General features: G+C 41.9%; 2 protein-coding genes across 3 annotated transcripts in view; one reads left to right on the top strand and one right to left on the bottom strand.

The window, feature by feature from the left end:
* Ptprr (protein tyrosine phosphatase receptor type R) overlaps window positions 1–26,207 on the bottom strand; it is a 211,154-nt gene that overhangs the window by 123,700 nt on the left and 61,247 nt on the right. The gene's annotated exons all lie outside the window — the stretch shown is intronic.
* On the top strand, window positions 5,093–7,894 carry LOC101840950 (transcription initiation factor TFIID subunit 7-like). Its single transcript, XM_040754849.1, has 2 exons — window positions 5,093–5,198; window positions 5,844–7,894. The coding sequence occupies exon 2, from the start codon at window positions 5,919–5,921 to the stop codon at window positions 7,128–7,130; it is 1,212 nt and encodes a 403-aa protein (XP_040610783.1). The 5' UTR covers window positions 5,093–5,198; window positions 5,844–5,918; the 3' UTR covers window positions 7,131–7,894.

Raw genomic sequence — 26,207 nt, forward strand, 5'->3', positions numbered from 1 at the left:
GTAGCTATACAGACATAGGTATTTAGAAGGCAGTTTGACAATGTGTTTATTTAGCTAAATGCCAGCATTATCTTCTCCCCTAAGACTCATGATTGCTCTAGGCATGGGCTTCTGACTGGGTTTACAGTACCAGGCATGTGCTACCTCATGACGAGTGGGCCTCTCATCTAATCTGATAGCAGTTAGTTAGCTCTCAGGACTCAAGACTTAGAATCTACTTCTCCATTACCATGAAGAGTATGCATATGAAACTTCTTGATGTTGAGCATCATGAAAATTGAGACTCTAAAGAAAATGTAGAATTTCTAGTAGCTTAAATGTGTTAAATGTTCAGGTTTAGTTCTGATTGAAATTACCTTCATGGAAGCTGGAAAATGGGTATTCCACTCTTTAGAACTCCCTGCAGCTGTAGTTGTCTGCACATGATCCAGCTAGTAGACATTTGAGCATGGATGGAGAGGGGCACAGAAACCTCTACTTGTCAAAGAGGAGCTATTGACAATTGATGGGGAGGTAGTTGTAGTTAAATATACACACATACATACATACATACACACATATAAGTATATATTGAAGTTAGAAGGAGAACATGGAGGGTGCATAGGAGGAATTGGAGTGGGGTAGGGCAAAAATTATCAAAATACATTGTTTCCATGTATGAAATTATCAAAGACTAAAATATTAAAAACACTTAAAAATCTATCCACTAGAGAGGTGGCTCAGTGGATAAGAGTTCTTGCTGTGTAAGCAGAAAGACCTGAGTTTAAATTCCCAGCATCTATGTAAAAAGCCAGACACTGGCTGCACCTGCCTGTAAATTTGAACATTAGGTAAGAGGGCAAAGGCAGGCAGACCCTGGGAACTCACTGGTCACCCAACCTCAACAGGAACTTCCAGGTCATGAAAGAGTCTGTCTGAAAAATACAGCAATACCATCTTAGAGAAATCTCTTTCTTTGGCGTTTGTGTTCTTTCTGTCCCTTCTTCTGCAATGATCCCTGAGTCTCAGGTGCAGGGTTTTGTTGCAGATGTGTCAGTTGGGACTGAACTCCACAATCTCTGCATTTGATTAGTTGTGGTTTTCTGTAATGGTCTCTTTTTGCTGCAAAGAAAAATCTCATTGATGAGGGGGCGAGAACCACATTTATCTGTGGGAATAAGGATAAATATTTAGAATGCAATTAGGCATTGTGCTGGTTTAGTAAAGTGGCTGTGGTAGGTTCTCCTCCAGCTCAGGACTTCACTAGTTCTGGGTACTTGCGTAAGTTTCTGGTTTCAGGCATGCTTTCCCTCTTGTTGAGCAGGTATTAACCCCAACTTGTGAGCTTTTGGTTACCATCAAGGTATGTGTGCCCCTTCTGCACCCTTAGGGCTATTGTGTGAGATTGTGTCTCCTAGGAAGATCAGAAACTATACCCATAAAGTCTCACCAACACAGTTGCCTAAGCATGACCTGAACAAGGATGACACCCATAGACATGCTACTGTGGAAGGAGGGAAGTTCATGGGGCTTCATGCCTGAGCAAAAACCTACAGGCAATTAAGGAATGTTGAGCATGGGACAATCTTCTTCCCCAGGGAGGAGTACATTGATTGGTCATCCAATACTATGTGGTCAGCCCTGAGAACATACATACAAACAATATGAACAGGTTGTACTTATATGTTTAGGAACACATACACACACACACACACACACACACACACATACACACACACACCACCACCACCAACAACAACAACAATTAAAACGAGAGAGAGAGACCATGAATTTGAAAGAGGTCAAGCAGGGTGGTACATGGGAAGGTTTGGATGGAGGAAAGGGAACAGGAAGATGGAAACAATGCAATTGCAATCACAAAAACTAAATAATATACACTTTTTAAAAAGGTGGCAGGTGGATGAGATGGCTCAGCTGGTAAAAGCATTTACAATCAAGCCTGCTGATCTCAGTGTACTATCCCTGAGACCCACATACGGCGCCTCTGACTTCCATATGCATGCATAGTACACTCAGACAGATGCACATCCACAGACACATTGAATAAACAAATGTAAAGAAACAGAAAAAATAAGGCAGAGAATGATAGAGGAAGACACGTAATTTCTTCCTCTAGCATCTGTATACACACACTTGAGCATGCATGTAACACACACACACACACACACACTCAAAAAGAAAAAATATCCCTGTTCATTAATCTACCAACATTTGTTCCAAATATAGCAAAAGTACATAAGCTCTGCCTTCAAGCAGTGAATACTGTGGCTATCTTCTATGTGTTATCACTGAAGTAATTTTATAACTGCATGACAGGTGCATACATAGATTTTAGCTGGTTCTTTCCTGTTTCTTTATCACATTGCATTGAACGTGAAATTACGACTCATTTAGAAGGATGCTCTTTCCTGAATTATCTCTATCTTTTTAGCGTGTGAAATCCTCCTCTCAAGAAGGACTGGGTGGGTGGTATTGCCTGTGGTAAAAATAGTTTTCCACTTAGCCACTTCTTTAACACACCATTCTTTATCTGTAACACAGATGTATCTGGAAGCATCTTGTCTAGAGTTTCATTACAAATGATAAAACTCACTGCTGTGCAGTGGCAGACAAATATTCACAAACAAATATGAAATGGATAATGCAACCCAAGAAAATGACCTTTACTGAGGTGTATACACAAATACGAAAATGAAGGCACATTCCTGGAGAAAGACAAACTGTAAATAAGTCTGTTACTATAGTAGTAGTCACCACCAAAAATACCAGTAGGCTAGAATAAATAATAAAGCACGAGACAGTTCCGTCTTGAAGGCAAGTACTGGCCTGACGACAGAACAGTACAATGAACATATAATAGGATCCATTAAAGTGAGGAAAAAGATCAGTAGAAATGTTATTTATGACTATTCTCATTTGACTTTTTAGAATTTTCTTTTTGGGTAAATTTTATATCTGTTTAAAAACTAATGTTATTTGTTACATTAAAAAATCTTGGTCACTGCTCTATTGTTGTAAAGAGACACCATAACCAAGGAAACTCTTATGGAAGAAAGCATTTAACTGGAGGCTTGCTTCCTGTTTCAGAAGTTTGGTCCATTATCTTGATGGTGGGAAGCATCATGGCAAGAAAGCCGGCACTGGAGCAGCATCAGGACATGTCTCACGTACTTCCAACACACAATAGTATAGAATATACATTACTGTTCCAAAAAAGGGGGCAAAGGGATTGTAATGAGGAACTGCCAGAGCCAGGCTGAAAACTCCAAACTCTGCATCACCATGTTTTGTGTTAAAGCACTCTTCAGAACTCCAACTCCTCCCAACTTTGCTGACTGAAACACACTTCTTTCTCTGGGTCTGGTCCCACATTCTGAGTGCAGCTCTCTTTGGTAGGTATCACATGACTGGCATCTTTAAAATCTTGGGGTCTCCTAAGCACTACTGGCTTTATTTCACAGCTTCACCAAGAGCCTCTCTAGACCTCCATGCAGGGACACTCCTGACACATGCCTGACCTTAGCAGCTTTCCTTAGTCATGGAGGGAGATTCCACACCCATTTCTTGTATCCTTTACTCTAGGTGATCAACATTGCTAAGTTCTGTTGTTTGATGGTGTTGGGCCTTGGACCTTTCTTTTGATTACATTTGGGTCATCTTTCTGTTGTTGATATATATACATATACATGTATGTATGCATGTATGTATGTATGTATATATATTTACACAGATAATACACTTTAAATAAATCTGACTTGTGACCAAAACTTTATATAGTAGCAATTTCTTATATATATATATATATGAGTGATATCTATTTCCAATAATGCTTAGCAACCAGAGAAATCATATTTAGTAACTGCATATTTGTAATCTCAGCACTGGGAGGTTATCCTTAGCTACTACTTGTTTGTTTTGAGGCTAGCCTGGGCTACATGAGATCCTCTCCTCCTCATCACCATTTAAAATAATTTATTTTCATTTCCTCAGTTGTGGTTTGAGTTTTACAAACTCAATAATAAAGGTGATCCAGATTTTTTAAAATTAAGGATTATAGATAATTCTATTTTATCAACTTCAACTTCTTGATTTAATTTTCATGTTTTATGGTACTCATAAATAGGTAGCTATCAATGACCAAAGTTTATCCATACCTTATTTTATGAAGAACAGGGCTGTAGCAAGCCTTCAAAATTATTTCTGCTGTTAGGTAGGTGAGCAAAATTAATAGACGGCTATACTGTTTTTTTATTTAAGATAGCAGAAAGGTGTTTAAAATTCCATTCAGCAGTAGCACACAATGCATTTGTGTGTCTTGTTGGCATTTATAAAATGTACTTGTCCCTAAATTTAAATTTTATTTAAAGGGTCAGGGTATATGAAAAGTGAAAAGTTGTGTATTTGTAGATTGTCCTTGTTTTCCAAGGAAAACAACAGCAGCAATAACCTCACTGGATGATAGATTCATGCTCGTTCTCGCTCTCCCTCTCATTTCTCTTTTGCTCTAAAGGCTTGTGTAGAAACAAGTATACAGGGATTTTAGGTTGGACATTTGTATACCCCCAGTGCGGTTTTCCAGAGTTTAGTGGTTGTTTTTTGACGACAAAACAGAGTACTGTATCCTCGTTTCTGTAACCCAACACTAGGCTGTTTGGGGGTAAAACGTCACTGTGCCATGTCTACAAGCCATGTTACAAGCAAAGAGCTCCCAGCTTTAAATACAATTTTTAGGTTGACATCTATATCGCATACTAGGAGGAAACACTTGTTTAGGAAAGGTCCGCACCCCCATCCCACGTTTGTGGCTTTGGGACTGGGTCAGGCTGAGCAGGGGGCGATTTCTGTGGACATGGCCAAGAGTCTTGCAGCGCAGGCGCAGTCCTGGCCGAGGACTCGCTACGGGCCCAGGGAGCCAGCGACCATGCCGCAGCAGTGGTGGACAGCGGGAAACAGAAGGCTGGGCACACACCCAAAAGAAAAGCACCGGAAGCAACCCGCGGCCCGGAAGCGCGCCCCCTCCCCAGGGGGAAGCTTCGGGTTTTCCTCAAGGGGGCTCCTGGCCGGAAGTGCCTCGTGCACGCGCGCCCAGCTGCCCACCTGGGGACCCTTTTCGAAGTAAAGTTCCGGTCACGTGCGGGCGCCTGTGCTGCCTCGAGGCCCGCGGCTGTCGGTTGAGCAGCCAACGGAGGCGTGTGGAGGTGAGGAACGACTTCGGGCGATTGTGGGGGCCGTGGGGGGGACTACGGAGGCACAGACGTACGCGTGACATGCCGTGCAGGCACCCACAGGCCGTGCAGGCCGGCAGAGGTGCGAGGCAGCCGTTGGAGGCCCGCGGCCTGTGCGTGTGAGTGTGTGTGTGCGTGTGAGTGTGTGTGTGCGTGAGTGTGTGTGCGTGTGTGCGCGTGTGAGTGTGTGTGCGTGTGTGTGCGTGTGAGTGTGTGCGTGTGTGAGTGTGTGTGCGTGTGAGTGTGTGCGTGTGAGTGTGTGCGTGTGTGTGCGTGTGAGTGTGCGTGTGCGTGCGTGTGCGTGCGTGTGTGTGAGTGCGTGCGTGTGCGTGTGTGTGCGTGTGAGTGTGAGTGTGTGCGTGTGAGTGTGCGTGTGTGTGAGTGTGTGTGCGTGTGAGTGTGTGCGTGTGTGTGCGTGTGAGTGTGTGTGCGTGCGCGTGTGTGTGTGCATGTGAGTGTGTGAGTGTGTGTGTGTGAGAGAGAGAGAGAGAGAGAGAGAACACGAAGGTGCCAGGGCAGACCCCCCCCAGGCCTCCTCGCCCTCAGTGCTCGCTCGCTGACACCAACGGCCCCCAGCGAGCGAGCGAGCGAGCACAAACCCTGCCTTGTCCTTTCCAGGACCCCCAGGGCCGAGGGTCGAGCCCAGGCCCCACGGCCTCGTCAGCCCTGGCGCGAGTAGGCCAGAGAGCCGGGATGAGCAGAAAGCAAGACGACCGCCCTCACGAGCTCGAGAGCCAGTTCATACTGCGCCTGCCCGCGGAGCAGGCCTCGACCGTCAGGGAAATCATTCGTTCCCGAGACCCCGCCACGAGGGATAAACTGAAGATCGACCTGTCCCCCGATGCGCGGCGCGCCGTCGTTCAGGTGGATAACGTTAACCTGGCGGCCAAGGTGGTCGACTTGCCCTGTGTCATCGGGAGCCTGAAAACCCACGATAGGAAAACCTTCTATAAAACAGCAGACGTGTCCCAGATGCTTCTGTGCAGCGCCGAGGGCGGCCTCCGCTCCGCCCCGGAAGGGCCGGCCGCTTCTGCCCGCGCCACCGCCACGGGGGGCCGGGAAGGGGAAACAGAGGAAAACTACATCTGGAAGCACGGCGTCACGCCACCACTCAAGAACGTCCGGAAGAAACGGTTTCGGGTACCCACAAGAAAGCTGCCCGACACGAAGCAGGGCGAAGACAGCGGCAGCGGCTGCATTGATTCTAAAGCGGTGGAAAAGGAGGTGAAGAGACTCCTGCGGTCAGACGCCGAAGCCATCAGCACCCGATGGGAAGTCGTTGTCGACGGTGCCACCAAGGCCGTCCAGGGGCAAACCTGTATCCCAGGGCCGCCGGTATCCACCGAAATGAGTGGCCCTCGCTCATTCGAATGTGCTGTGCCTCAGAGCACGTTCTGTGATTCCAGCTGTCTCGATGACGAGCAAGATGAAGATGAGGAGGATGAAGACGAAGAGGATGATGAAGACGAGGATGATGATGATGAAGACGAGGATGATGATGATGAAGACGAGGATGATGAGGATGAAGACGAGGATGATGATGATGAAGACAAGGATGGTGAAGACGAGGAAGATGATGAAGATGAGGAGAAGGAAAGTGAGTCTGAAGAAGATATGGAAAGGGAGCTGCAAGCCAAGTTTATTGAGTTTAACTTGTGCGAAGCTAAGGAAGGTTGTAGTTCAGTGATCTTGGGAATTCAGAAGCTGATTCATCACAAGGAGAAAAGGCTCCAGCAGATCCAGGCCAAAGCACGACGCCAGAAAAATCTCCTCAGAAAATTGGAAAACGCGACCCTAAAGAGTCATTTCCAATCTGTGCTAGAACAGCTCAAGTTGCAGGAGAAGCAGAAGTATGAGCAGATTATTTTCTTACAGCAACAACTGCAATATTTTTTGAAGAAGTAAGAAGACCCTGACTCTATCATTCCGACTGAACTTGGTGAAACTGTATGTTTCCCCCTAATTATCTTGAATTAATTTTTTCTTCGAACGATTTGCTAATTGTAGTGTTTCAAGAACACAGTCACGTAGGAAAGGGCAGTATAAAAACATGATAGCTTAAAGGGTTCTGATTGATTATGGGGCTTGGCTTCTCTCCCTTAATTTGAGAGCTCATGTATTGCTTCTCTGTTATGATTCTATCAGATCATTTACTTGTGTTTAACAAAGGGAGACAGTCTAGCTTACAAGGCCCTACAGCTAGTTTGCATATGTTTAAACTGTTCAAGTATTTGCTACAACATAGAAAAACTTTTCTAGGTGTGGTGGTCCACACCTGTAATCTCAGCACTTGAGAAGTTGAGGCAGAATGATAACTTCAAGGCCAGCCTGGGCTACCTAGCGGTTTCCAGGACACTTTGGTTTACATAGACCAGCCTCAAAACAAAGAATAAATACTGGAATCTGTTGAGGTAAAGATTGCTTTCCTGCTCAGGAATTTTTGTGTGTGTATGCAACTGATTTTGTACTAATGTTGGCAGTTGCAGCATAGGTGTTATCCTTACTTGAAATTTCTTTATCCTAATTTTACTAGAAAAGATTAGGAAAAGTCAGATGCCTATAATGCCTATGAAAGCTTCCCTACCAACCCTGGGCTGCTTTGGCAGTGTTGTTTTAAAGCTTAGTTTGTATTCTTTAAGCAAAAAATAAATTCTCTTGAATGGAAATAATCTCTAGATTGTTGTGTTGTTTTTGTACATAGTGATGATCAGCAGGCTGAGAAAACACAGAGTGACTCCCAAGAAAATGTCGGTTCAAAATGCTCATTTCAAGAGTCAGCAGTGTTTCATACAGTACTATACCCTGTAAGAAATGGAATGGGTATATTTCAGAAAATGCACTTGTCAGCAGTACTGAATCCAGTTTGTGAGGTCCCCATACTCATGGGTGTGGAGCCTTTCCCAGGAGCATAGTTGACCTGCCAGGGACCACACCATTAAAGAAAACTGACGTTCCCTCCTCCAGAATGCATCAACTGTCATTGGCCCCTTAGCTTGTGTTAGGGGCTTATAAACCCTTACTTATAAGCTGAAATTTTGACTGGAGTCTTATGCAGGCAACTCCATCTGAATTCATGAGGGCCAGTGGTCCTGTCATGCCCAGAAGGCTTTGTTTCACTTTGATTCCCCCCATTGTGGGTTCTTATATTCTTTCTGTGATGGTACCTGAGATTTTTGGAGAGAGGTTGTAATAGATAACCAGTAAGTAAGATTTATGGTAAGGAATTCATTCACAGACACTTATTCTCTGTGCTTTGGTCAGTTGTGAGAAACTTCTCTGATGAAGTTTGAGAGCTGTGCTAATTGTGAGTATAGAAATATTGATTTAGAAGGTAGTTGGTACTGTGTCCCTTTAGCAAAATAGTAATAGTAGTAGTAGGTTTACTTTGGGGCCTCTGAACTCTGAAATCATCGATCTTCGCCAGATTCATAGTATTATGTGTTTTCCTTGTGGAACAGGTCTGAAATCCCATCAGAAAGCTATTGGTTACCCGTATAACATTTGTGGTTTCACTTCTGGACAGAGCTTGTCATGCCTAACAGAAATCTTTTCTTCTTTTTGTTTTATATAAAAGGGGAAATGCTGTATGATATTTTGATAGTGTTCTGACAGATAAAGCTTGCTTGGAGTCAGAGGATGGAGTTAGCCACCAGCAGACCAAAATTAACTACAGAGGTTTTGGAAGACTGAGAGCAGATAGGAGAGAAAGTAGTAAGGAGGGGAAAAGTGATCACGTGCTCTGTTTGGAGGAGGGGCCAGAGCAGGCAGGGAAGACTGATGGCTTCTCTGCTTCTCTGGGTTGGGAGGTAGCAGAAGAGTGAGTGAACTACTAGGCCTGCCTTAAGCTCCTGAGACCTCGTGCTCCTGAGTTCACCCCCAGGGACATGTGCTTCCTCCAAGGCCACACCTCCTAGTAGTGCCACTCCTGTGAGCCAGTGGGGGCCATTTGCATTCAAACACCACAGTCAGCCTTCAAAAGAATTCTGAAAAGTCAGTGCAGCAATACTACCACAGACAGTCATTCTTGATGTCTCTTTTCGTCACTTTATATCCCAACACTCTGCTTGTTTCAATAAATTCTGTTGTCCTTAGTTTGAGCTTCATCTGTCAGTAGTCCTGACACCTATGTGGTTGTGGTAAATAAAGTCCTCACAGTTCCTACACGTGTCACAAGTTTCTCTACTTAACCTTCCAAAGTAAATGTCAGTGGATGGGGAAAACTACCAGGCAATTGTCCATGCAGGATGGAGTCCTTCAAGAAAGGAATATATATTTAAGAGATACATTTGTCAATATTGCTCAAATAAATGCAAAATATTTTTGAAAATGGTTATTACGTCTAAAAACTTGGTGTGAAACTATAAGTTTAGCATACTGAGAGCTAGCAGCAAGGTAGTATGTTTGGAGCTTACTCCAAGAGGAAAAGGAGTAAGAGGTGAGGCAAGCAGATATTGGATAATGAATTCTAACAGAAGAAAACAACCCTAGAGTTTTAGGGAAGCTACTTGAAATACAAGTATTATTGAGCACCAATGTCTACAAAGCCATGGTGTCCAAGAAATACAAGAAAAACAAGAAAGGCTGCATCTAACAACTGATTTTTTTTTAGCATAACCCCAAAATAGAGACCACAGAAAATGACTGAAAACATAAGCTGCCTGGAATTATCAATTGGAATCCACACAAATGCATGGTAAAGACAGCAAGGGTTTCTATTTACAAAAAGGGAGTTAGGTTTGCAAAACATGAAGAAAGAGTTAATGCTTCTCTGTGACAGGAATAAACAACCCACTCTGCCAAGAGGAAGACAAGTGGAAATTAATGTCAGAACCCAGGCTTAATTCTCTCTCAAATTCAAAAAAACTGAATTGTAATGTTCATGAAAAACATGTGTCCTGCACTGTAGAAGCTGGGACAATTATTGGTTTATTCATAATTTTATGTCTCTTGTACCAGACACCATGTGGGGAAGCAGCCAAGGGCCAAGCAAAAGGTGCCAGAATTCTGCGTGCAGTTAGATGGCAAGCTGTGGAGGCCTCCTTTCTTCCAGTTCACACATATATAAATAACCCCTCCCACCTTCCAGACAGGAACTGAATGAATAGAAAGGAAGGAAACTAATTGGATCCATCTGTGCCTGGGAAGGCAGGATTTTCAATAAATGTTCCCTCAAAGAAAGCATTTTCAAATGCTCTTTTGACCATTTTCAAAAGGCACAGGCTTTATAGGCCTATGATTGACATGACTTGTCATCTTACAACCCATCAGCCCTGCGGAGTTTTGTGTCAATACACTTAATGCCCTGGGGCCTGCCTGGCATAGTGGCATATGTCTGGAATCTAAGCACTGGGAAGGCTGATAAGGAATGTAAATTTGATACTTCAGCATTAAGAGTTTGTGTGTGTGTGTATTTTATCTTTGGATATTTCCCCAAAACTCAATTCTAAAAACAACATTTGTAGACTTAAACATTCCTTTCTCTTAAACTTTTCCTTTGTTCTTTGCTCTAGCAACAAAAAGCAAACATGAAAGTACACCTGAGCACACACTCATACAAAGTTTTCCTTCATGAAAACATAGAAAATACTATGTAATTCTTTAGAGGTTCCTCATGTCCACTTTAATTCTAGGACAAGGCCTCATGTAGTTCACAATGACTTCAAACTCGCTACACAGCAAAGGATGGCCCCAGACTCCTGATGACTCTGCTTCTGTCTCCTGGGTTCTGGGATTCTAGGGGTGCAAACGTGAAACATGTTCAGGCCGAGGGAGGTGTCTAGGGTGCAGATAGAACACCCAACGGTCTGAGACCAGAAGGCAAGCCTGCTGTAAAACAGCTGCCCTTTCTGCCTGGTCATGAGCCAGTTGAGGTCTTCCATGTGTGAGTTTAGCTGTGAAATGACCACTTGGTAGCTGGCAGGGCTCTGGGGAGGGGAAAGCAGCAGGCAGAGGAATCAGTAACAGGTAAGGGGAAGGTGGTACCCAGACACTCCTTCCTCAGCTAGCACTCACAGGATGCCTGGGGTGATTTCCTAACCCAGTGCTAGAGAGCAAGGGCTTGTTCGCAAATATTTGGCAGTGACTTGACCAGTATAAGACCAAAGATTAAAAGCAACATTTTATTAGGACCAAAGATGATTGTTATTTGTTTTTCTGACCATTGTAGAATTAGTGATGGCTGCCATCATTTGGTGTTGGGAGGTTCTCCTGAAATATTCAACATACTTTTCTATATTTATCCCTCCTAATAGGCCCCAGTTAGGTGGGCAATATTTTTATTCTAGTTTATAGTGAAGTAAATAAACTTTGTAAAAAGGTAAAGTAATTGTCCAAATTCTCCTCGACAGTGATGGAAGTAGGATTTCAACCCAGAAAGCTTGAGGGCATTGCACATGTAAGTTGCACCATTTCAAATGCCCACCAGGAAACAACACAGTACAAAAACCATGTGGGGTTAGTGCTAAGGGAGAAAAGAGGCAGAAGTTGGCCTTAGAGCTTTTAGAGATTGTGACATGTAGTCTGGCCTAAAGTCCTGTTAGGCCTTCCCAAAGCTGTGTTGACACTACCCTTCCATTCATCCATGTATCCTACTGAGGAAAAGCATCACCATGCAAAGGTTCCTGATGCACAGTATCTCTGGTGCTCTGCTCCCATCGGATGCTTTCTTCTAGAGGGCAGGACCCTGTCCTTACCAGTTTTTACATCCCTTGACATATAGCACTGTGACTAGCATAGAAAAATTCCTCCACAAATAGTAGAGGAAACAGAATATAAAATAACCAAGCAAAATTTTGGCTGCTGGCGTCACAATGGAGTTTTATTATTCTCATTGCTTTTGGAGTGGGAAACATTTGAATATTCTTTATTTTGATGTTTTAAAGTTCTTTTAAGATTGTATCTCTTGGCCTGGCATGGACCTCCTGGTTGCATGGTAGTGCATACCTCTGATCCCAGCACTAAGGCAGCAGAGGCAGAGGTAGAGGCAGGCAGTTCTCTGAATTCAGGGATAGTTTGATTTACATAGGGAGACATTATCTCAGAAAAAAAAACTTGTAAAAAAAGGAAGAAAGAAAAAGAATATATTACCTTATCTAAATACATTAACATTCTTATTTTATAGAAACCATTTATCATTAGGGAGTTAAAAATTTCATCAGCACTGAGGAGAGAAGGAGAGGGCTGGGGGAGGAGGGAGGGAAAAGAAGGAGGAATTGTAGTAGAGTGAGAGATTGTTGGTAACACCTCTCCTTCAATTGATCTTGAAATGGAACTGTGCTAATGAGGTGAGAGAGAAGGAGTGAGGTGCAAATGGATGGTGATAATGGGGAAGGTGAGAAGGAGGTGGGAAGGCAGGGCATTCACACTCAGCTCTCACTCCAGTACAGGAGTTGATGTAATCCCACCTGGGCTAATGAGCCCTACTCTACCTCCTGCTTCTAGCTCCTCTGCTTGAGGCTCCTTTAGATGTCTACTAACTCTTAGGAGATGCTATCTGCAAACCATATCCAGCTAAGCTGGGTGCAGTGAGAAGCAGAGCAAACATTTACCCCAAGTTTCCCTAGAAATAGTTTTCTTTATAATATCTGTTCCACTCATCCTTCTAAGTGCACTCGGACCTGTCAGCCACATGATTTGGGGTGGAAAATACAAATTGATGTCAGAAATAGGAATAGGAGTGATTGCAAAATACTGAATCTACTGGCTCTTTGCAACAGGTCATTTTGATCTCTTGCCTAATGCACTTCACTGACTCATCTGGTCCAGGAGGAAATCTCAAAACCTTGCCATCATCCACAAGGCTCTGTGGTCTCCGAAACCTACATCCTCTACACTGGAATCCTGCCTTCCAGTGATACTATCCTTCCTTCTTTTCTGGATCCTCCAGACTTGTTCCTGCCTTGGGACTTTTGCCACTCCCTGAGCCCTGACTATAAAATGTTCTACTTGAAGCTTTCCATGATAAGCTTCTCATGACTCTGACTTCCATTCAAACTCCTTAGGATGCCTTTCTTTGTCCTTTTCTTCTTCCTAAACTAGCATTCTCCCATATATACTCCCTCTAATACCATCTTTGAGACACTTATAATAATCTGTCATTATCTTATTCAAGTATTTAGTTGCAGGTTGTATATCTTCTGCATCAGAATGCAAGGTGCAGAAGGACAAGGTCCATGTCTATCCAGCTTCCAAAATATATTTTGATGCAAGGTACATAAGAACCTAATAAAGAGAAGGCATCTGTCTTTGCTGCTGAGGCTGTTACAGCAAATTACCATCCTACTTCCTAGGTCACAGAGAGTTGGCTTCTAACTGTAACCTTGGCATAGCAGAAAGTGCAAGGGAACTCTGGGAATCTTTCTTACAAGGCCACTTACTCCAGGCACAGTGACTCTGCTCTGTTGTCCTAGCTGTGGAAATCCCCCATCTGCATACCATCACAATGAGGATTGGGTTTGAACTCATGAATGGGCGTGGGTATGCTAACTAAATAAAGGTGCGACTTATCTCTTGTGGTAATCACACACAACATCGATACACAAGAAGCCTGTGCAGTCAAGAGGCAACTGCATCTCAGCACGAGAGTGCCACTATTAAGCCCTCTTTTCTACTTCCCTATCTTTGCTCCCCATGATTGGCCCCTTTCTCCTTTGAGAGCCTCCATTTTTTGATTATATTTTTAGCCCTTCAACCTTCAAACTGATTTAATGTTACTTTATCAGAAAAACACTTTTCTGTTTTTACATGGTTTTTATATGAACTCTTATAATTCAAAGATACTGTATAAGTAACCATTTCCCTTTTCTTTCCATTTACTTATTTTTCACTTACTTAGAATGGGATAAGCACACAAAGACAAAATTCTCAAATGGAAAGAGTTACACACTGACCACTGGATAGATATCTATTTCCACAGTGTGTAGGCTAAGTGATGGCAGGAAGCTGGTCTAAAGGGCCACCTTCCAAGGCTTATTTTTGCCCAAGTCAGGCTTGTTTCTCAGTGTGTATCATTTTTCACAATCCTATGAGCAAAGTACTTCATGCAATGTATAGTATAGCTACATGTAAGGCAACTTGTCCTTTTGCTTGTCTTAACAAAATGAACCAATTAGTGGTTCTTGATAACATGATGCTACTAAATATTTTTCTGGGGAACGGAATTGAATGAACATGGAAGCTAGTTTTCTGCATCCTGATATTTTTTCCACTTTGAAATTTATCAGAATCCTCTATGTTCTCTATACCAAGACTGATGCCACAAACACAAAATCTAACAAACTGTCTTTTTTTTCATATCCTAAAGGTCTTTGTAGTGTGAATAAAATGAGTATGTTCTCCAAGACTGTTAACACAGACACGTATAAGGAACTATAGGTGTGCAAACACAGCTTCCTTCAGACATGTCTAGAAAGTGACACACACACACACACACACACACATACACGGCAATCAGTACACATTTGTTAAATGAATCTAAATTAGATCACACTGTCAAGTAAGATTTCCTGGAAGGAAGAATAATGATGAATTCTACTTGAGAGAGAATGATAGTGAAGGACAAATGACCTGACACCACTTTCTCCTAACCCTAGCCCTAACCCTAACCCTAACGCTAACCCCCTGAGTTTCCCAAAGCTTGAGGAATCTTGAGGCTATTGCAAGTCACTATGTATGTATGGCGTGGAAACATCCATGAGTGTAACTTGGGGTTAAATAGATCTGCTTATAGATTTTAGCAATCAGCATTCTGTATGTTTTAGATCTAAGCTTGTTTCCCTCAGGCATTTCAAAGATCATTGTTCTATACAGTTGGGCAGAAGCAAATGGTTCCCTTGAAAAAGAGTTGTCACGTCTCTCCTTTGGACTGAGTAGTGCAAACTGAGTCACAGCAGAAGACCAGGGGTTCTACTCACAGGTCAAGCTTCCAACAAGCCCATATTTTTTCAAGTGTATCTGTTAGTCAGCTGGGGTCCAGGCTAAATATGTCATGGGATCAGGTAGTTTAGCCTATATATGAGGTTTTAAGAACTCCAGTGGTTTTCTTTTTGGGGGTATGTTTAATACACACTTGAATATTATCTCTCCTCCTTAAGTAAATAGAGGCTCAGATATTAATTGATCTGTCTAAGGTCACAAAACTAAGGAGTTGGTGAGCTGGACCTTAACTCCAGGGTTTGACTCTATGCTCATTGCACATTTTCCTGTTCTGATTCTCTCCCTAGGGCACAGCAAGTCTGGATTTACCCCTAGTGTCACAGAGGACTCAAAAACAAGAAAAAAGAAAGGAAGAAAGGACAGCCAGGCAGGCAGACAGGGACAGCAGCATCAGATCTGAAAAAGGTTGATGTGGGAGGTACAGTTTTACCTGTGTGTGATATATAGTTAGGACAGTTATATTGCATAACAAATGATTCTAAAGCTTGAATAGTTTAAAATAAATAATACTTTTTCACTCAGGAACTCCATGTCTGAAGGGGTTCTGCTCACTGCAGTATCAGAAACCTAGTCTGAGGAAGACCTTCTTCTGAGATGGTTTCCATTTCAGGACAGGGAAAATAGCACAATTAGCTCATACTGACTCCCAAAGTTTTGGCTTAGGAGTGGCCAATGTTACCCCACAGCCATAATTTAGAGACTAAAGGAAACCTCAAAGTTTGTCATCAATATACTACAGAGGACAAAGAATATTTTTGACCAGTGTCAGGCACCCCAGATCTTTTCATTATTTCCTAAGCTGTAAAACTGTGGATACCTCTGAACCTCAGGACCACCACTGGTACCTTAATTGATGAAGCTATCAGCACTTATGCTTCTGCTAGAGGATGTCCTCAGGCAGAAATATAGTCATTGCTAGAGACAGAATGGAGGTTGCCCATAGGTGATATTAGTTTGCTCTGCGCATTTAAATGACATATCTGGAACAGTGAAAGCAAAATTTGTTATGAAATACTGATAGCTGAAAACCAGGCCCTGTATCCGGACCTGCATTTCAGTGCTTGGGGACTGCCAGAGAGCCTCCCCTCCTGACAGGAGCCATGCACCCCAGATTCCTGGTCTTCTCTTCCACCAACAGGACCAGGGGACCAGGTAAACTGGACCCTGTATCCGGGCCTGCATTCCAGTGCCTGGGGACTGTAACAGAGCCTCCCCTACCAGCGGGAGCCAAGCACCCCAGATTCCTGGTATTCTCTTCAACCAACGTGACCAGGGGACCAGGTAAACCAGGCCATGTATCTGGGTCTGCCTTCCAGTGCCTGGGGACTGCCAGAGAGCCTTCTCTGCTGGCTGGAACATATGCACCCCAGTTTCCCTGTCTTCTTCTCCACCCACGGGACCAGAACTAGGACCAGGAAGAGGAGAAACCAAAGTATTGGACTTGCTTGCACCCACAGAAAGGGAACTCTGATATCCTAACCACCAGACCAGTAAGGGGCTCTTTCTGCACCCACTAGAAGAAGGGATGGGAAAGAGACAATACAAAAACAAACTCAGCAACAGAAAAACAAATATGACACTGCTAGATTCTAGAGACTCCACACCAGCAAGACTCCAACATTCCAATGCAAATGAAGCAGAAGAGAATGACCTTAAAAACAACTTCATGAAAATGATAGAGGCCCTAAAAGAGGTTATAGAAAAATGCCTCAAAGAAATGAAAGAAAAAGCAAACCAAAAAATACAAGAAATGGGAGAAAAAAACAAATCAAAAAATTCAAAAAATGCAACAAATGGACAAAAGATAAAGCAAAAAATACAAGAAACAATTCAAACAGTGCAAGGGTTGAAAAGTGAAATAGAGACAATAAAAAAACCACAATCTGAAGGAAAGCTGGAAATAGAAAAGCTGGGCAAACAGTCAGGTACTACAGATACAAGCATAACCATCAGAGTACAAGAGATGGAAGAGAGACTCTCAGGTGTTGAAGATAACACTAGCAGAAATTGATTCATCAACCAAAGAAAATACCAAGTCTAACAAATCCCTAACACAAAATATCCAGGAATATTGGGACACCATGAAAAGACCAAACCTAAGAATAATAGGTATAGAAAAAGGTTAAGAAAACCACCTCAAAGAGGCAGAAAATATATTCAACAAAATAATACAAGAAAACTTTCCCAACCTAAAGAAAGACATGCCAATGAAGGTACAAGAAGCTTACAAAACACCAAATAGAGTGGACCACAAAAAAAAGTTCCCTCGCCACATAATACTTAAGACCCCAATATAAAGAATAAAGAAAGAATATTAAGAGCAGCTAAGGAAAAAGGTCAAGTAACATATAAAGGCAAACCTATCAGAATTACACCTTGACTTCTCCATGGAAACTGAAAGCCAGAAGGTCCTGGATAGATATTCTACTAACACTAAGAGACCATGGATGCCAGCCCAGACTAGTATAACCACCAAAGCTTTCAATCACTGTAGATGGAGAAAACAAGATATTCCATGACAAAACTAGATTCAAGCAATACGTATCCCCTAACCCAACCCTACAGAAAGTTCTGGAAGTAAAACTCCAACCCAAGGAAGTTAACTACAACCAGAAAAACATAGACATTAGATAATCCTACCTTACCATCAGCCAAAAGAAAAAAAGGGGTGGAATTCCACACATAATTCCACCACCAACAACCATTCCAAATCAAGAATGAGCAATCAGTGGTCATAAATATCCCTCAATATTAATGGTCTTAACTCCCATAAAAAGACACAGGCTAACAGAATGGATTTGAAGACAGAACCCATCCTTCTGCTGCATACAAGAAACAGACCTCAGCCTCAAAGACAGACATTACATCAGAGTTGAAGGCTGGGAAAAATTTTCCAGTCAAATGGACCCAAGAAACAAGCAGGAGTAGCAACTCTAATATCTAACAAATTAGATTTTAAAATAAAATCAATCAAAAGAGGTGAAGGAGGTCATTACATACTAATCACAGGAGAAATCCACCAAGAAAAGTTTTAATTCTGAACATCTATGCCCCAAATACAAAGGCATCCACGTTCATAAAAGAAACATTACTAAAACTCAAATCACATATAAAGCCCCACACACTTATAGTGGGAGACTTCCAACACCCGACTCTCACCACTAGACAGGAATACCAGACAGAAACTCAACAAAGAAGTAAAGGGGCTAATAGAAGTTATGACCCAATTGGGATTAACAGACATCTATAGAACATTCCATCCAAATAAAAAAGAATATACCTTCTTCTCAGCATCACATGGAACCTTCTCAAAAATTGACCACATACTTGGCAACATATCAAACCTCAACAGGTACAAAAAAATTGGGGTAACTCCATGCATCTTACCAGACTACCATGTGTTAAAATTAGAATTCAACAACAACATGAATTGCAGAAAGCCTACAAACTCATGGAAATTTAATAATGCACAATTGCACCATTCCTGGGTCTAAGAAGAAATAAAAAAAGAAATTAAAGACTTCCTAGAATTCAATGAGAATGAAGACACAACATACCCAAACCTATGGGACACTTTGAAAACAGTGCTACGAGGGAACTTCATAGCACTAAGTGTCCACATGAAGAAACTGGAGAATAGATACACTAGAGAATTAACGGCACAGCTGAAAGCTCTAGAACACAAGAAGCAAACTCACCCAGGAGGAGTAGATGTCAGGAAATAATCAAACTGAGGGCTGAAATCAATAAAGTAGAAACTAGGAAAACAATACAAAGAATCAATGTAACGAAGAGTTGGTTCTTTAAGAAAATCAACAAGATAGACAAACATTTGCCCAAACTTACCAAATGGCAGAGTGTGAACATGCAAATTAACAAAATCAGAAACGAAAAGGGTAATATAACAACGGACTCTGATGAAATTCAGAGAATCATCAGGTCATACTTTGAAAAACTGTACTCCTCAAAATTGAAAAATTTAAAGGAAATGGACAATTTTCTGGATAAATATCACTTGCCAAAATTAAATCAAGAACAGATAAGCAAGTTAAATAGACCTATAGCCCCTATGCAAATAGAAGCAGTCATCAAAAGACTCCCAACCAAAAAAAGCCCAGGGCCAGATGGCATCAGTGTAGAATTCTACCAGAAATTCAAAGAACAGCTTATACCAATTCTCAAAGCATTCCACGCAATAAAATCAGAAGGGTCTTTGCCAAACTCTTTCTACGAGGCTTCAATAATCTTCATACCCAAGCCACACAAAGACAAAACTAAGAGAACTTCAGACCATTATGCCGCATGCACATTGATGCAAAAATACTCAATAAAATACTGGCAAATTGGGTCCAAGAACACATCAAAACAATCATTTACCATGATCAAGTAGGTTTCATCCCAGGGATACAGGGATGGTTCAACATACAAAAATCCATCAATGTGATCCGCCATATAAACAAGCTGAGAAACAAAAATCAGATGATCATCTCACTAGATGCAGAAAAAGCCTTTGACAAAATCCAAAACTCCTTCATGATAAAGGTCTTGGAGAGATCTGGGATAACAGGAACATACCTAAACATAATAAAAGCTATATACAACAAACCAACAGTCAACATCAAACTAAATGGACAGAAACTCAACACGATTCTGCTAAAATCAGGAACAAGACAAGGCTGTCCACTCTCTCCATACCTTTTCAATATTGTACTTGAAGTTTTAGGTAGAGCAATACCACAATGAAAGGAGATCAAGGGGATACAAATTGGAAAGGAAGAGGTCAAACTTTCACTATTTGCAGATGATATGATAGTTTACATCAGTGATCCAAAAAACTCTACCAATGAACTCTTACAGCTGATAAATACTTTCAGCAAAGTGGCAGGCTACAAGATCAACTCAAGAAAATCAGTAGCCCTACTATGTACAGATGATAAAATGGTTGAGAAAGAAATCAGAGAAACATCACCCTTTACAATTGCCACAAACAACATAAAAAACCTTGGGGTAACACTAACTAAACAAGGGAAAGACCTGTATCACAAGAACTTTGAGTCTCTAAAGAAAGAAATTAAAAAGATATCAGAAAATGGAAATATCTCCCATGCTCTTGAATAGGTAGGATCAATGTAGTAAAAATGGCAATCTTGCCAAAAGCAATCTACAGATTCAATGCAATCCCCATTATCTGGGAAATGCAAATCAAAACAACTCTGAGATACCATCTTACTCCTGTCAGAATGGCTAAAATAAAAACCAAGGACAGTTTATGCTGGAGAGGTTGTGGAGAAAGGGGAATACTCCTCCACTGCTTGTGGGAGTGCCAACTTTGGAAATCAGAATGGAGTTTCCTTATAAAAATGGAATAAGCCTACCACAAGACCTAGCAATTCCTCTCTTAGGCATATATCCAAATATGCACATTCATACAACAAGGACATCTGCTCCACTATGTTCATAGCAGCATTATTTGTAATAGCCAGAACTTCGAAACAACCTAGATGCCCCTCAACTGAAGAGCGGATAGAGAAAATATTGTACATTTACACAATGGAGTATTATGCAGCAGAAAAAAAACCAATGGAATCCTGAAATTTACAGGCAAATGGATGGCATTAGAAGAAACCATCCTGAGTGAGGTAACCCAGTCACAAAAAGACAAACATGGTATTTACTCTCTCATATATGGATTTTAGATATAGATCTGGGGAGTGCCAGCCTACAGTCCCATGGCCAGATAGTCTGGGGAACAGAACCTTCATCCAATGACTGATGGAAGCAGAGGCAGATTCCTACAGCTAAACACTGAGCTGAACTCAAGGAACCCAGTGACAGAGAGGGAGGACTGATGAGCAAAGGGGTTAAGACTGGGATGGTTTAACCCCCAGAAACAGCTGACCTGACAAGGGTTAGTTATTGAATCCCAGACTTATGGCTGATCAAGACCCCCTGAATGTAGGTGTCAGTGAGGAGGCCTAGGCAATCTATTGGGCCTTGGGTAGTAGATCAGTATTTATCCCTGGCATACAAATGGACTTTGGGTGCCCATCCAACAATGAGAGAGGCACTCTCACCCTGGACTCTTGGGGGAGGGTCTAGGCCCTGCCCTGGATGAAATGACAGACTATGGACAACCCCATCGAGGGCCTCACCCTCCCTGGGGAAATGAGAGGGTATTGGGGGGGAGTTGGTTTGAGGGCATGGGAGGAGGGGAAAGAAAGGGAGAGGGACCTAGGATTGACATGTGAAGAAACCTTGTTTCTAATTTAAATTTAAATTTAAAAAATAAAAAAGTAGAAAGAAATACCTATAGCTATATACCAGTTCAGGCTCTATGAAGGTAGAGACCTTATCCACATTGTTCACTATTAGATGATAAGTGCCTAGCAGGGCTTGGCACAGTGGCCTATCTATTGTTGAGAGTGAATGATCTGCTGCTAGTCACTTCTAAAGACTTATTTTATTAGCTCTTTAAATCATCATAGCAGTACAAAAGGAAAAATAAGTTACTGCTAATTAAAAAGCTGAACTAGAGAGGTTACATAACTTTGTCGAATTCATGAATGACTTCAGTGAGTAGAGACCTGTACCAAGAAACCCACGCTTTTAACCTCATCTAAGCAATGACTAGTGACTGTTAAGTGCTCATTTTCATTTGTGAGTGTGGTGGTAGGAGCAAGGTCAAAAGCGCTTTATTGCCAATTCATCAGAAGATATCGTCTTGCTCTTTTGAACCAATATTCTTAATTTACTGATAGTCATAGTCATCAGGGACCAATTAAGCTCTTCAGATACCCATTTTTGTCACTTTCAATATACAAGGACCAGGACAGCCAAGGAAAGAGGGGATTTGCTGAGCCTGCAGGTGGAGAAGACATAATCAGAGGCAATCAAGGCTCCAGTGTCTCTCACCAGCTGTGAAATGCCTGGCTTCATTCGGCGTCAAGTGTTCTGTTATTGCAAGAGAAGCTACAAAACAGACCAGCCTGCACATACATGGGCTACCATTTTTTCTTTGGCTAATATTCTAAAAGAGCCAGCCCAGGAGGACAGAAGGCAAGCTGTCATTTTAGGGCTGCCTTTTGGCTTACCTGCATGCTGTCACATGATGCTTTCTCCTTTCCTAAGAATGCCTTCCTCATCTCCAGGCATATTTATAGCCACTGACTCACCCTCATTGCTCCTGGATAGCTTAGTCTTAGTCTTTCTTAAGGTCAGGAAACCTGCCAGTGTGGAGCTTACCGCTTAAACGGAGGCTTCTTCTTGGAACACCCTAATTATGTTAAAGCCCAGGGCTGACTACACTTAATACTGTGTTCAGTTTCAATGTTAACATTCTGGAACAAAATCTCTTTCCAAAATTTAGATTTCTCCTCTAAGATCTACATAAATATGACTGCATCCTACTGAATCTGTTCCTCCTAATACCTGGGATAGTTCAAAAGAAAGGAGCAGGATTTCTTGTTCACTACGTATCACCAGTTCAGGCTCTCTCCTACTTGCTGGGCATTTTACTGATGGGGCTTTTCTTATGCTGCACTTCTGTACATCAGGAGCTGCAAGTTCAGATGTCAACAGTAAGATGCAAGTGAGGTAGGCAAGTAAAACGGGAGGGGCTTGTGACTAGTGTGATGTGGAAGGGCAGGATCCTGTCTATGGGGTGTATTGCCCTGAAGCTGTGCTGAGTGCTGCTGTGTGGAAATGCAGGCCTGAAGCTGCCAAGACCTGGCTTTGCAAGGGGAGTTCCCCCAGGAAGCTCTGTCTTGAAGATTCTGCAGACCAATGGACTACAACTTTGTTATTGTGTTGACTTGGAATGTCACTTACTAGAACTTAGTTATTGTATTGAGTTGGAATGTCAAAGATCAACAGTCAAAACTATCTTGGAGTCTGAGGTAGGAAGGTGGCAAGTTTAAGGTATGCCTGGGCTATAGAGTTAAAAGACAACCTGGCAACTTAGTGGGTTCTTGAGCCCAGATTTTAAAAGTAAAATGGGAGCTAGGAATGATGCCACAGAACCTTAATACATGCTTGTTTTTATTTGTTTTCTGTTGCTGTGATACACAGCATGATCAAAGCCAACTTGGGGGAGGGGGTTCATTTTATTTTACATATTACAGTCCATTGCAGAGAGAAGACAAGGTAGGACTTGAGGCAGAAACCATGAAGGAATGCTACTTACCAGATTGCTTCCTCTGACTTGCTTAGCCTGTTTTGTTAGTATAGCCCAGGTCCAGCTACTCATGATATACTGCCCACTGTAGACTGGCTCTCCTGTAGCAATGCCCCATAGACATGCCCACACGCTAATATAATGGAGGCGATTCGTCAGCTGAGAACTCCTCTTCCAGGATGTGTCAAGTTGGTTGATAGCCAATATTAGCCATCACAACACAGTTTTCCTAGATAGCCAAGATCAGTCTTTACAATGCTGTCTTCCCAACTTGAAACATTACCCATTTCCATTACCTACCTGGCTAACTCCTATTCATTTTTCAGATTCTAAATCATCAATTATTTCATCAGGTGGATTTATCTTGACCTCTTAGTCCAGTTTGCGTTTCTCAGTTGTATACTTAGGATGCATGCATTTTCAATTATGTACGGTTCTGATCTCAAGTATGGCACATATCTGAAAGTTTTTAATTGAATGAATAATGAATGTTTACTTAAAAACTTATCCAGCTGAATATATATATATGTATGTACATATATGATACCTATTGCGTATTCTCAATAGACTCTTCTCTAAAGAATAAAGGCCGACTTTAAAAATATTTAATTTGAAACCCCTAAAGCAAACAAAGCATAGGTTTCTGAATACCAGGTTCGATGGGGATGGCGGTGCTAGAACACAACTGTGAGGAAGAGACAAAAAGGAAGGGGGATGAAGGGAAAATGGCTATAGATGGAGTGCCATATTGGACACTCAGGCTTGGGTCCAGATGTGGCTTCCCATCAGACAATTCTCCCATTCTTCTGGATGTAGCTTTCAGTCTGCAAAGCAAAGATGCTAGGCTGTGTAATCTCTAAACATTTCTCTGTTTCTTATAATTTATTCTGCTAAAGCTACTTAGCTGCCTTCATAAGCATTAAACAGCTAGCTTGACAGGAAATAAATGCCCCTCATGTTGGCTGAATAGCATGATGACTTTCCAGTCACAAATCAACCTTTTTTGGTGGGGTCGTTTCAGAGAAAGCGATTGACTTTGTACTGCTTCTTTATCAACTGTGTACTGCTTTTTGTGTGGATCCTGGGGGCTGGACCTCATGTTTTCAGTACTCATTTATAAAACCAAAATTTCCAAGAGCCAATAACACCTTTTAACATCATCAGGGATGGTAATTCATGAAGCTGGCATCCTGCAAGACCAGCCCACATCACTACATTAGATTGATGTTTTCACGAGGGTGCATATCAGCTAACATGGATTTGCTCCCAAAGTCATCTAATTTATTTAATTCCAGCCACTAGCTACTTACCATAAGCTTTATCTACTCTAAAATGGAGTAACCTGGAAACATAAAACGTAAGGACATCATTCTTCCATACTGTGTTTTGTCAAGAAATAAAAGCTTCTGGCAGCTGTAAGCATGAAGATAATTCAAGTCACAAATCATTGGATAATACTACTTGAGAGTAGAAGATAAAAACCTGGAAGAGTATGTGAAAGTCCAGATCACAGGGCTGGGTAGGAATATGACCACTTAAAGGCAGGATATGCAACAGACAGACAGCTGGGAACTAACTTGAGTAAGCATGGCATTACAGGGACACAGCATAGAAATACATAGACACATGAGAATTCAAAGGCAGGAAATAGCTAGAAATGGAACAGAATCAGGTAGATTATAGCAAGACTGAGAAGCAACACAAATATGAAGGCCTGGGATAAATCTGACTTGTCTAGTGGAATTGCTCTAGTTCTTTATGTATGTGACACTAATTATTCCCTGTGTCCAGCCTCACCACTTTCCCTAAAGCTAATAATCTTGAATAGACAACGTTCCCACAATAATTCTAATTTTTGCGAAGTGATTAGCCATCATATCACGCATGATCTAGACCATAGATTCACCATGCATTCATGTCCACGTGAGTTATGTTCAGAAGTATTATGGAACATAAGTGAGTATAAGGCTCTGAATGAACTAACAGGTCTGAACTACCCATATCGTTTGCCTATCAGGCCATCTTTTGTAGGAAAAGGAAATAAAGCCACGAGCTAATATCCCAACCTACTCACCATTTGTCCTCTTCATTCCTTGTGTCTTTATTCATACATGTCATAAAGGTTTCCAACACACCATTAATAATTTAAGCCAAGTGCACTCAACCTTTGGCCTACAGACTGCATGTGTCCCTGGGTAGTTATGAATGCAGCCAAATACACACACACACACACACACACACACACACACACACACACAGTTGGCAATGTTATGTGGTGGTGTGGAAAAGTTGTATTTCTGCAGTCAGTTGAGTTAAACTACTTAAAATATGAAGGAAAATCCAAGAAACAGGCACTTGCATGTTCTTCTATAATGGCAGCATGTGCTTTTTTGCAAAGTTATAGTATATGAAAACTATTATGTATAATTGTGTCAGATTTGATTTGGGGAAATGAGGTAGGAGGATGAAATGTCTCATGAGACATCAGCATTAGGTTTCAAATCTCTCTTCCTTTTAACAGTATCAGAGTACCCATAGACTAGATCCACAAGGAAAGAAATGTAGTACATGCCCATGAGCTCAGCACTTGGAAAGCTGAGGCAGGAGGATCATGATTTTGTGGCCAGTTTCAGTTATCTTGGCTTTTTAAAAATGAAGCTCAACAAACAAGTAGCCACCCAGTGAGGTAATTATCTTCTGACAAACACAGTTGACCCAGGCTCTACTGCAGTTCTATGCTCATCTTTTGATTATATATGACTGACAAGTACAGAGTATGGCTTCACCTAACCTAACTGCAGCAATGGGTGATGCTGTCAGTATGGTTAGCATTCCTTTCCCAGAAGCAGGCTGTATCAATCTGTTTTGTGTTACCA

Source organism: Mesocricetus auratus, unplaced genomic scaffold (genome assembly GCF_017639785.1).
Source record: "Mesocricetus auratus isolate SY011 unplaced genomic scaffold, BCM_Maur_2.0 Super-Scaffold_100011, whole genome shotgun sequence".
NCBI classification, from domain to species: domain Eukaryota; kingdom Metazoa; phylum Chordata; class Mammalia; order Rodentia; family Cricetidae; genus Mesocricetus; species Mesocricetus auratus.